This window comes from Notothenia coriiceps, unplaced genomic scaffold, assembly GCF_000735185.1.
Source record: "Notothenia coriiceps isolate Sejong01 unplaced genomic scaffold, NC01 NC01_scaffold00003147, whole genome shotgun sequence".
Classification (NCBI taxonomy): Eukaryota; Metazoa; Chordata; class Actinopteri; order Perciformes; family Nototheniidae; genus Notothenia; species Notothenia coriiceps.
In genome coordinates, this window is record NW_011335848.1 from 4,107 (window position 1) to 17,516 (window position 13,410).

Genomic DNA, 13,410 nt, shown 5'->3' on the forward strand with positions numbered 1-13,410 from the left:
TAAATGTTCCAAGTTTTGTAAAAGAATATGACTGTTATGAATACAGCACTTCAATCTAGTAAGAGGGCAGGCCATAACACAAGGGCCACACCTTAACCTGAAAACATTTAAGGAATACTATGTGCCTCTTGAAGCATTGCTTTTTTGTAAAGCCTTTGCAATTCTGGGCATAGATTGACCATTTGGCACATTTATATTTACAACAGCATTTACAAAAACACTTAATGTGAAGGCTCCAACATGTTGCATAAGCCACTAAGACTATTTAAAAAAGCAAAGAAACAGTAGTTTGGTTTTAGCCTTTATTCTGACAGAACATCACCCCATGGGGATTTACAATAATGGATTACAAAGTAGGATCTTGCCAAGTTGCAAGGTAAAACAGCCATGACCAAAGTTCAATATACAAACAACTCTGTTACTGAAAGTCAACATGCATGATAGTATAAAACCAAATACATAATAGGGGAAAATACAATATAGAACTCACCACCTATTCATGCTTTATTATAAAACTGTTCAGTTTTATATTAATTATTATAAAACTGTTCAGTTTTATAATAAACACTTCTCCACAAATTGTAATGAAATGCACATATGACAATAGACAGCACATGCACATCATTAATAAGGCTTTGTCATTCCTTACAACTAAAGCTTGCACATTATGTCAGGAGAAACGGTCAGGTAGGTGTGTGCATTGTAAATGGCTATGACGTTTGTAATATGCTACTTCTGTGACATGGAAAATACTGTTCAAAATCACTGGTAAAACATAAATCTGCCTCCTTTTGATTTAGAAGATTATGAGGGTAAAATGTTCTGCAAAATCGAAGTTAATTTTTTTCTTTTTAAATGTTGCTAACTTAAAATAAAACACGTTTTTGCAATCAACTTTGATACAACATGTAATGTGTAATATACATATCATGATTAAACTGTACAGTTAATAAGATCAAAATCACACAGAAAAACATGGATGCATCGTGTCTGAATGCGTCCTTTTTTGAGAACAGTTCATTCTGTACAATCAGATTTTGGAAATGGCATTCATACCGTATGCTTAGGATAGAAGTCAGAATAATAGGTTAACGTTTTGTATACTTAGAGCCGACATAACCACTCCATGAGGCATTTGCATAGTGACAAGAGTATACACCCCTTTTAGGACGACCAGCATAGGCCACTGACAGCCAATCGAAAGCAGCTTCCAGTGATATTTTGAGCAACAGGTCCTCTGACTGCAGGCCACAATGTATGCTCAGTAAAACAGAACAATACATTAATAAACACGAGTGTCTTTGAACAATTTGCTCTTTAACAAAACTCAATCATTTAAAGTCAGTTCAATCTATTGTGAAACATTAATGTACATTTTCAGGATATAAGCTGCAAATATTTTCACCACCTCAGAAAAATAATATGATCCCACTGTAAACTACAGCTTTAAAAGAAAAAAAAACCCAATAGATTACAAAGTCATGGAAAAACTAAAAGACTCATCCATCCACACGTACTAAAAGACGGAGAAGAAACTTCAGGAGGAGAAAAGCGAGGTATATATCTGGCAAAACAGGTATTATTATTGATATAAATAGTTATAAGAAGATCTTGGGTCACTTTCGTCAATGTGTTTGGTTGCTGTTTTTAATTATTGTTATTTCTTGCATGGCAAGGTCGACAGAATTTGCACTGCGGGGCAGTTCAGCGGTCAGGCAGGGGGGTTCTATTTAATCCATACCTGGGCAGTTAAAAAACGACATTCTTAAACTTGCTGGTGTCTATGGAGTAGCATTTGAGGGATGGAGGTAAAAGTTGCTCGAAAAGCTTAAATATATCTTATCATGTAATATATGGTTATCCTCTCCCTGCATAGATGCATTTTTACAAATATGGAGAAGCACCTTTTAGGAGTATGAACTGCTGAAAAGAGATGTGCCTAAAATGAGTGTAAATAAACTAAACTTGTGTGTATCATTTTAGGTGATAAATATAGAAAATATAATACTAACTAAGTAAAGGTGCTGTTAAAGGTGCTGTTAAGTCGAGCTCGAGCTAGAGAAAGGTAGATATATTTAGTCACATTCAAATAAATGGGTAAATAATAATACATCTTTCTAAAAGAAAATGCACCGCAACAGTGCGGAGGGCACTCACTTTCTTTGGATTGGACGGAGTTTCAAACTGAGGAAGAGGCTAGGCTTTTTCAGTACAGTACACCGTTCCCTGGCGGTCACACTCGAGTCAAACTGATTCTTGATAATTCAGTAAATACAGAGGCAGGTGGCTTGTTGTGTTCTTTTGTTTAAGAATTTAAATCTATCATTTGTTGGGTTGACTCTGTATTTTGTGTTGCCGCAGCGCGATGAACTGAACAAATCAGAGCCTAGTTTTACTGTGTTCTCTGTACAAGACAATAAGGCAACTGATGAAATAAGGTGCTCAGATCAACCTCTACTAATTTAAATGTCATTGCATATTCACTGTTATACTGCACACAATGTGTACATATTGTCTAGCCTTTGTTGTTGTTCCCCCTCTGTGAACTCCTGCTTAGCAGGCGCACAAACATGTCCGCCTTCAGCCTATGTCCATCCTCTCTCCGTCCTCGTTAGCCAGTTCAGAAACTGGTGGTATTGTCCAGTAGCTGCTTTGCCTCTGAGACTCCTTCCTTAGCCTGCTTGGCCTTCTCGGCCTCAGCAGCTCCGGCTGATGGTTTTCGCTTGCGATTGATCTTGAATACATCCCATTTCTCGGGCAGCAGACCTTTGTTGATGATGATGGCTGCAAGCCAGGAGAAGAGCAGGATGGAAAATAGCGACAACATCATGATAGCGGTGCGAAAGGGGAAGTACTGGGTTTGCTTTCCTTCAGCGTCCAGTCGGTAGCCGGGGAACTCGATGAGAGGAGGGAGGCCAATGAGGGGCTCACCACTCATGAACCTTAAGATGATTCCCATCATGAAGCCAATGAGGGCTCCATATGCATTTGACACCTTGAAGAAGAGGACGCAGACCAGCTGTGGGAACATGATGGTGTAGGACATATCTACGCCCACCAGCCAGAAGACCAGGACGCTGCTGTCCAGAAAGGTGAGGCCAGTGCCGGCCAGACCCACCACCACCACCGAGATACGGATCACCCACTGCATCTCACTGTCCGACGCCTGGAGGGTTGGGAAAACAACAAGAAAGACAATGAAAGTTTTGAGGGGTTGTGTCTTTTCTGTCTTTGTAACTGCTCCTGTTGTTATAAAATGAAACCTAGAAAATATGTCATCCATCATCCTTAAAAGATGTTTTGTTGATTTGTGTGCACAAAGCTAAACGGTTTTTGATTGAAGTATTTGAAAGGCTAAATGCAACAAACAGGGCTGCCCCTCCCTACAGGCAGATAACGCATACTGCGTGGGGCCTCATGTTGCGTAGGGGGCCCTCATCTTATGTGGAAATACGGGGCAAATCATCTAATGCGCAAATGCGGCGCTCCGCAGTTTCCTGAGGGAGGCTCCGGCACTAACCGTTCATGAGCGTTCAGCGATGAGTGACTACTTCTGTACAGACCTGGGGGGCCTCATGACACACCTTTGCGTGGGGCCAAAAGGGGGCAGCCCTGGCAACAAATGTAGATTAAAGCGGAATATGTGATTAGACTATTAAACAAAGATGTGAATCTTGAATATTATTGCATCTCCCTTTTTTAAATAAAAGTTGACTTTTGGACTTAACCCTCTGGAGTTATACGAAATGTTTGGATCATGAAAGTCGGAAACAATGTTACCCAACCTCCACTGGAATCTACTTTTACTTGCAGAAATGCCAGCACTGAACAGAGTGAATAGATTGAATGTCAACAGTAGGAATGAAGCTTCAAAGATTTGAAATATTCAATACACCCCCTATGATTTTCACATTCCGCCTTGTTACATTAGGGATCTATGATCGTCTGGTCTTCAGATCCTCTTACAAAGTCAAAGTACCTTGAAGTTACAGCACTACAAAAGCTGACGGTGAAGGGCCCCATTACATGGAACATTCTTTGGGGGTGTAATAATGAGATCATTGTTGCAAGAGAGCAAACATGTGGAGGAGTTGTCACAGTGTACAGTATGCACAGCAATGCCCACATTCTGTCAAGTATCTACAGAATTGGAAGTCAATTGCTTCTCTGTGCTGCCTCCAGATGTGTTGTGGGTACAGTATTGTGATGCAGTCTGTGGACTGTAAATGTCTGTAGAAATGCAAATGTCTGAAAAATGTTTAAATTGAGACAACATTAAGACAATAATCTGTCATTACCATGCAGTGGAAGTGTGCAACAAGTAAACAAACATCTTAGTGACTACATTTGTTATAACGCATAAAAAAGGCAAGGACCAATGATAGAAAGTCCTGCTTTAAGTTAACTAGTCTATCTAAAACAGACTAGCAGTAACTACCTTCTCTGCAGCCTCTGGTGAACAAGTATTATTCATACTGGCTCTTAACATTGTGATTGTCCAAACAGAGAGTACAGTATAAAAAGGAAACTAAGTAAGACTAAATTCTCCTGCCAAGTTATTGTTAAATGCAGAAGGTGGTTAAAACTACCCAGAACTTAATTTGTGCCCATATACCTCGCATCGGCAATATTGGTGAGAAGTGAGCCTAAAAGACGAAACTCAACCTAGCAACACCCTGCCAAGCCTGCTGTCTTCTGGCAAACGATATACAACTATAGCTCAAATTTTGATTTTGTTACAGAGCCTTCAAACTTTAGACAATCCTTTTCTCAACTGCATGTCCAATATTGCATTATGGACATGCACACCGTTGATATCTTTCTCCAATTCTCACCTGTTTTCTGAGGATGTTCTTGTAGATATTTGAGGAAAATAATGATGCGGAGGACAGAAGAGCTGAGTCCATGGAAGACATGACGGCAGCAGCTACTGCTCCAATGCCAATGATGGAGATGTATGGGGGTGTGAGGTACTGCAGGGCGATGGGGAGGATGGAGCCTGCCTGGTTGCGCTCATATGGGGTGGGCAATCCATAGGCGGTTGAGTTCCAGTCTGGGCGGAATGACAGATAAATATTTGGATTAAAACCAAAGGAATCTTTGAAAAGTTGTTCATTCAGTATAAATTATTTAACGAAACTTATGAATTCTGTTTGAAATGCGAAATAGATCAATGCAGACTGTAAGCTAAGGAAAGCTGACATAATCATTTTCCAGTGGTGTTAACCTGTAGACGCAGCCACAGCCCCCACCAGAATGGAAGGGATACCAAGCACCAGGCAGAAACCTGAAGAGGCGAAGCAGGTCACTTGAGCCTGGGTGTAAGATGAAGCGGACAGGATTCGTTGGTAGAACGCCTGGTAGGCAAGACCACCCAGAGCCTGGCACAAACACACAGTTCAGACATGATGACAGGAGTCAGTTTGTTCAGCAGGACAGGGTAAGACGGAACAATCCTCATGATTTTGCTGTTATGCTTGGCTGTTTGCTGATCTAATGGAATAAGCCCAATTCCTTTAACTGGCATCATGCTTGGGTCAATTTAATTGAACTGTGATGACAACAAGAGTAATACAACTACTGCATAAACTGTGTTCTAGACGGCATATCATTTTGTCTGGCTTTCGTATAATAGCCTCCCCCACTCCACTCACCAGCAGCATGAAGTCATCAAACCACTTTCCGGCCTGATCAAGTTCCACCGTGCCAACCCAGGGAGCCTGGAAGGTCTGGTTGTAGGCTGTCAGTGAGATGTCCAAAGAGTGAGGGTTTGTCATCAGGAAAGGGACACACAACCACTGTATACACAAACACAAGGATACATCTGATCAGATTATCAGCAATGTGGCAAGCTTCTACTGATGAAGATCATGTGAAATAATCGAATGGAGATATAAATGGACAACCTGCTATCCAGATACAGAGCGTGGACTTGTACTTGGAGAGGTATGAGGTGCCAGTTCACCTGGGCTCTGCAAAGGTGCCCTTGAGCAAGGCACCTAACCCCCAACTGCTCTGGGCGCGGGTGAACTGGCTGCCCCTTTACTCTCCCTCTCCAATCCTTCATGTCCTGTGTGCTCATGTATATCAACCAGTGTGTGTAATGTTAGTGACAAAAGTAATTTCCCCCTTGGCAATTAATAAAGTATATCTTCTTCTTTTTATATTGCCCTCTATACACAACTATGAGTTACAGTAGGGCTCTGTTCCATTTCCCACAGTTAATAGCAGATGTTTGGTTTTCTTAGTCAACAAAACAATATATGAGTGACGACAGAACGAGAATCCTAACATTGATTTGCTTTTGGAAGACTGTGTCACGCAAATGTCCTGCTTGAGTTCAACAATTTAAACTGATATGAATGATGTTGCTCATTTAATACAAAAATGGAGCTGAAACTCTTTGATTTGACAGCTCAAAAAGGCTGCTTTTACTATTACTCACCAGACTGAAAAAGATGAGGATGAGCTGGATTACATCTGTGTAGGCCACAGAGTAGAGCCCCCCCATCAGTGTGTAGACTATGGCCACCACTGAGGAGATGATGATGGAGTAGAGGTAGGGCAGGTCCAGGATCACACTCATTGTTCCACCTGAAGTAACACAGCAGAGCGGTAAGCTGAGAGGACTGACAGCAACTTGTCTAATGTACAGTTGTTGGTTTCTACAGATACATGCAAATGCTTGCTTTGATAATAGAATCAAGGTGCTAAGTCTTTCTTTTGTATTTAACTATCTTCCCTCACACACAGACACAAACATATACATCCACTTGTACTTACTCTAAAGATGTACTTAGAAGCTAGGCAATGGCATTGTCTATACAGTTCATATATCTCAGTGCATTATTTTGAAAAAAAAAGTGAACATTAAACTTTATCCAACAAAAGAAAAACATGTTTCTTGGTATAAGGTCGAGAATAAGGTTACACTTCAGTGTGGGCCACTTTGGTTTAAACTTTTAAAGGGGCAGTTTACCCCACAATCAAAAATGCATGTTACCTTTAACCTGTAGTGATAATGATCAATCTTCAGTGTATAGGTTTGACTTTCCAAGCATGGAAGGTATCGGCTGTAGAAATGTCTGCTTTCTCGCCTATATAAAAGGAACTAAACGGCACTTGTTAAAATCAACAGTAATGTATCTCTCCAGAAATAATTGCCAAAGTAAATCCACACGTTGAGCACCAAGAGCCAAGTGCCATCTAGTTTAGAGGAAAGACAAACATCTCTACGGCCGATTTCTTGAACACTTGGCAACTCGCACCAAAACTAGATTGATAAATAGCCCTACATGTACATTTTAGATTTTGGGGTGGGCTGTACCTTCAAGAAGCATACATGGGCTAAGATTAAGCAACAAGTCAACATAAAAGTGATAATGATAAAATTATAACAAACTGTACAGAAACACATAACAGAATCAGCCTATTGATTGTGACTCCAAAATATGCCTTTTTCACCCTCTTGGATGAATGATCACCCTAATACTGATAATTATTAATTAATCAAGCAGAAGGTGAAGAGAATTGTCTTCAAGTATTGAAACAAATGTGTAAAAAAATATATGTGATTGTAAACAGAAAGTACAAAATAAATAAAAAGACATCTTGTTACTCAAACAAGGCAAGCAAAACGTGACTACCTTCACCGTCTCTCCTCATTGCCAGGGTCCCCCCAGCCGCAGCCTGCAGCCACACCACAACAATGCCCTTAAACAGAGAAGTGTCAGACCGGCACCATCGATGGCTACTCACCACCCTGCTGAGCCCCCAACCCTCTAAACCACCCCGTCTTTGCACCAGCTTTACTGTCACCCTTTTATCCTTTAACCACATGTGCTTGAAGTTTTTCAAATCTGATCTCTTATCCTGGAAACTTTATCATATTATCTTAAATAATGACTGTGTATTTACTGTACACAAAGACTAACTTTTCACTTAACTGGCATTAAAACAAGATAGACTACTTAAGTTATTAACCAGCTGTTCACACTTGGCACAAAAATACATTTTGTTGAGTAAGACCTAAATATAGGTGGTGACGCAAATGTATACATGACAACTAAAGACACAAAGATAAATCTATGTATTTATTAGTACTTTAATCATCAACTACTAGTTTGAGTACTTTTTTGTTTTTAACGTGAGTATTTTCAGTCTTTACTCTCTTTTGGAAACAGAAATTGAATTTTTAAACAGTTTCCGACTTCAGAACATCAAATAGAAGTTACAGTATTTTTTTCTTTGCTTTTAAGTTTATTAACGGCTTTAATTTTGATCTTTTCATTAGACATTTTCTGTATAGCTTTTCTGTGTCACTGATTTGTTTTTATACTCTTAACCACAAGCAGTCAGTCCAAGTGCATTCTGATGCCACGTGTGAACTGAAATCCATCTCAACAAAATGTAACCCCGATCTGGTTATCCCTGAATAAACACCAATATTCAACATCTGTCATCGGTTCTGTGCTGACCTGTCCCCCCCCCACCCAGTGCCACATTTAGGAAGAAGAAAGGTGGAATGAGATTTAGGGGCAATGAGCCGCACCAGAGTTAGACAGGGGGGAAAGAGTTGCTTTAATACCCCCTCGTGTTTTAGACCCATGTCCCATTTTTAAAACTCATGCATGTGTGTGCTCAACCAGCACAAACACACACCTTACTTACTGTCCTTTCCCCGATTGCTTCCCGGCATTAACTATACTCTGCCTGTGTTTTGTTAATAATGCACAGCTAACTGACAGCACATGGGAAGTGTGTTTTAAAAGATAAATCCTCTCTGGAACTGATCCACCACACACACACTTGCTCATGACACACACACACACACACACACACACACACACACACACACACACACACACACACACACACACTGCAATTATCACTTATTAAAAAAAGTATTGCCATTTTCAAAAAAGTAATAGGAACAATGTAATATAATAATCTAAAATAAAATGAATAATGATAATAATAAATACACCAATTACGCAGTTAGTTATTATTTTTAGTGAAGTAATATCAATGATATGGTCAACTACTGCATCTTTAATTAATTAAAGCAAACAGCATCTGCGTATAAAATGTTTGCGTCAAAGATTTAACCGTACAATTAGTAATCTTCACAAATATGTCTTTTATGTAGTGTTGGTTAAACTTCATAAATACCTCTTATGTAACTTGTTATGTGCTAAACTAGAGCAGCTGAATATGTGGGGGCCAAATAACTGAGCCACCTGGCAATAAAATGTCCTCCATTATATTATCTGGGTAATAAAACAGTTTGGACTGTCAATGGCATTTATTTACAAAGCTGTAGTTTGTAGTGATGATTTTATGAGGTTGTAAGGGCTTAGTTTTTGGTTTTCACCTGCAGTTATCTACAGCTCAGGGCCAAACAGCACCAGCCATAAGCAACTGACTGTTTTTCTACTATGTTTGTGGACATGGTGTACCCAGATCTGTGGGTGCCTGCATAAGTGTGTGTGTAAGTATTTGTGTGCACACATTATAGTGCCACACATTTTTACTGTTTGAGGTAACTTACCCAGGCTGACGAGTGTGCGCGCCACCCATAGAACATCGGCCACTAGAGCGGGAAGGATCAGCAAACTGCTCATAACGTTCCCATACTTCTGCTGGAAAGGGTCCATCATTGTCACATATCTGTTCTCCCTCATTGGCCTGGCAAAGAAAAACCCACCTGGAGAAGGAGGGAAGGAATTACGATAGATTAATGAAAAGATGAAGCCAAACATTGTTTCAAAACCCAATTGAATGACAAAGAAGAGGGTGAGTGGTTGTGAATAATAAGAAAACAACTGTTCCTTCCAGATAACACAATGAAGACCTACAGCTGATCTCATGGGTCCATGATTGATTCAGAGCAGACAACTGTTGACTAGTATCTTGTTAGAGCAGCCACCTGTCACTCAAAGCAGCTGCACCTTAATCATTCATAACTATTAACCCTTAATATAACTTGAATGCTTTCACTTGGAACGAGTGACCCAATCACAAGACTTTGCGAGTTGTTTAATGTTTAGCATTTCTTTAATAGTAAATGTATATATGACAGGAACATTGCCGATAGACAAAAATAGCTTTCGGCCATGTTTTCTGACAAAAACAAGAGACCTCACCCGCCCATTGATGTATTCAAACAACTTTATACACATGTGGCTCATCAAGGTTGTGCCCTAGCATTTTCCTTAAACCCCACCTCCCAGAGGCTACCTTACTCTGGTGTCTGATCAGTCAAATGATTGGAAGGGGGAAACTAATTCTGGATTCGGCTATTAAAGCATTTTACAACTTTGGGACTTAATATTTTAAATAATGGCAGATGTTTGAACTGGGGAATTTATTTATTTGATTAGATGTCTGTTTTCCAAGTATTTCAATGGGAAAAAGTCTTGATGGCCCAAGAGCATCTGCAAACCAACATACACCTACATCTGGAGTGGCCTTATCTTCTTCTTTTGGTGCTGGCTTTTATGCCAGTTGGCATCTAGTAGTGTTGCATTACTATCCGATTGGCTGCCTTTTCTGTTGCCGTGGTATGTGTGCTACTGTGTGAGATGGAAATGTTTCTGAATGTAGTGCCTGAATGAAAATGACTAGCGGTGCCTGAATGATTATCCCATAATTTTCCTGGAACTATTTGGGAAAGGGGCTTACAGTATATCTCTGGGTGAACTCTCCCTTTGGACCTGTTGCCTCAAGTTACAATGCTGAACCGATTTTCCCATGCTCCTATTTTTACCTTGAGCGACACTTTTATTTGTGCATATCAGATGGGAGTTACCATATTTCAACGTTATGTCAACAACGCCTCAGCTTAAGACACAAGTTGATTTTAGAATGGTATTTTACTAACTGTGTGTACAAACTTCAGGAAACTTCATTTTAGAGATTTCCTGAATTGATTAATAATGATGGAAATATTAACCTTTACATGCTTGTGCTTGGTATTAAAATAGAAACCGGGAAAATAACATTATCGCTTGGTTATTATCCAGGTGTCATTACCCAACATAACTTTTATAAGATTTCAAGAAAGCATTGAAAGCTAAATCTTGACAAGGACAATCTTTTTCTTCCAAATTGGATTACTGACTACTCAAATGTCATATAATATACCCTAAAAGGATTATACTGGTAAAAGAGGTAAATCTATATTCACGTGGGGCTTCCTAGTGTGTGATAGTTACCAGCCTGTGGCAAGTTACAAGTGCTTCATTTCAAACCCTGCATGGAAGCCAATTCACTCCTTGTGTACTATCTATTAATGCTAGATTGTATAAAGTTCCATTTAAATAGTTAATTTGCAATTTGATGCACCTTTATATCAATTTCATCAGCACAGTTGTATACGATTACTTTGGCCCAGATTGCAATCAGTTGACGTTGACAGACTCAAAATAAAATAGCAGGGAAGACGAAGATGGTAGTTCTAAACGTTGGTGGTCAGTGGTGCAACTCACCTAAGAAGAAGGTCAGGACATAAGGCACAGGCATCAGAGCCCACACTGCGCCTAGTGTGGGGTTGTATGCCGCCTCAGCTATACCGAGGATGAAGCCTCCACCCACCCATGTAGCTGTGAACACACACATTAAAAAGGGAAACATTACATATACGCCACACATGCTTGTGCTTTCCACTGACTTTGTAATATACACCACGCAAACACTTTTTCTAAACAAAGCACCCTAGATGTCAGTTATCCACTTCTTTCCTCAAAACTTTAAAGGGGCCCTATTTTTCTAATTTTTAGGTTCATATTTGTATTTAGTGCCTCTACTCTCACATGTCTCCATGCTTTAATGTTCAGAAAGCTCTTTATTCTTCTCATACTGCCTGTGCTGCAGCACCTCTTTTCACCCTCTGTCTGAAACCAGAGCCCAGTCTGCTCTGATTGGTTAGCTGCCCAGCTCTGTTGTGATTGGTCAACCTTTTCAGAGATATCCTGCCCCTTAGCCTATCTTGTACAATATGTTGGAGTGCTAGGCAATAGGAGTGCGAGTGTTACAAAAGTAAAAGGGAACCTTGGGATTTTAGCCTTTGTAAACCATTGACATGCACAGAAACCTATAGAACACATTACAGGAAAGGGAAAACCCATAAAAGCATAATAGGGCCTCTTTATTAATTCTACTATCTTATGTCATAATTGCGTCGGAAAACCGTCAACTGGGAAATAAACCCGAACTGCTTTACCAGTCAGAGTGAAGATGCCAACAAGCAAGTTGATGTTGCGCCCGGCCAGTAGCGTTATCTCCATGCCATTTCCTGTGCACTTCTTTTCCTGCTTCTTGGAGCGAAAGGAGGCCCAGATGCCTATACCCAAGATCAGCAGGTAGAATACTGCCATCACCACCAGACCCGGCACATTGAGAGTCATCGTAAACTACTCCTGCAAGCGTTTCCTGTGGGAAAGAAGCAACATGAGGATTAGCTGCTAATAGATAGAACATTAAATATGCAAAACAATATTGTCTTATGCTGTTTATGTCAATACAAAAATACAGCTTAAAAATGCAAAAACAAATGATAAACACTAATGAATAAAAGACAGTAGCTCGTATTCAGGTCGATGCACAGCGGAGGGTGAGTGAGGTGGAAAAGGAACTATATACATGTACGTCTTCTTAAAGAAAAACAGTGAAGAAAGAATAGGCTGTAGTGGGAGGGTAGGGGGGGCAGCAGTATCGCAAATAACCTCCGCTTGCTTTGCAAAATGGGTGGAGACAGGGTGATGAAAAGGGGTGGCGTGGAGTAGGAGGGGAAAAAATAGAAGGTGTGAGGGATAGAGTCGGAGAGGCGAAAGGGATCTCACCATAATACTTGGCAGCACTGACAAAGATGGCGGACAGATGTTGTCCCCCGTCCTCAGTGGTTGGGCGGCCCCAGTTTCCACCCAAACATCGTAAATGAACACAACTCAGAGCGGCGTTAGTGTGTACATATGTGTGTCTATGTGTGTGCATTTACTGTAAGTGTGCATTGGACAGATGGTCTTCAAGAGAATATGAGATAAGTCTTTGCGTTTCAAAAGAAGCGTCTATCTTACACCCATCTTGCACCCACATCTCTACGTTGACATGGATCATGTTAACTGTGGATGCTGTCCAGAAAAAGTAAAGGACTTGAGACAAGTTTTCTGTATAAAATATCACAATAAGGCAGTTTCTTAGAAAAACGTGTTTTCTTTATTATAAACAGAAACAATTCAAACATATCATTTTCTAGGAAAAGATATTGGGCCCCTAGCCCAAAGTGGTGAAAAACATTTGTTATACAAAATGCTTTGGCTCGAGTGGTTGGGCGGCCCCAGTTTCCACCCAAACATCGTAAATGAACACAACTCAGAGCGGCGTTAGTGTGTACATATGTGTGTCTATGTG

At 40.3% G+C, this 13,410-nt stretch overlaps 1 protein-coding gene across 2 annotated transcripts; it reads right to left on the reverse strand.

The window, feature by feature from the left end:
• Window positions 1–288: 288 nt before the first annotated feature.
• LOC104941112 (high affinity choline transporter 1-like) lies at window positions 289–13,379 on the reverse strand. 2 transcript variants are annotated; one of them, XM_010766158.1, is made up of 8 exons: window positions 12,224–13,379; window positions 11,490–11,603; window positions 9,551–9,706; window positions 6,446–6,594; window positions 5,655–5,798; window positions 5,228–5,381; window positions 4,836–5,053; window positions 289–3,166 (listed from the first exon to the last, which is right to left on the reverse strand). In XM_010766158.1, exons 1-8 carry the CDS (start codon window positions 12,405–12,407, stop codon window positions 2,621–2,623), a joined length of 1,665 nt encoding a protein of 554 aa, XP_010764460.1. In that variant the 5' UTR covers window positions 12,408–13,379; the 3' UTR covers window positions 289–2,620. The 2 variants fall into 2 exon arrangements, with proteins under 2 accessions (XP_010764460.1, XP_010764461.1); XM_010766159.1 differs by lacking the exons at window positions 9,551–9,706; window positions 11,490–11,603; window positions 12,224–13,379 and adding an exon at window positions 7,647–8,828.
• Between the last annotated feature and the right edge of the window lie 31 nt (window positions 13,380–13,410).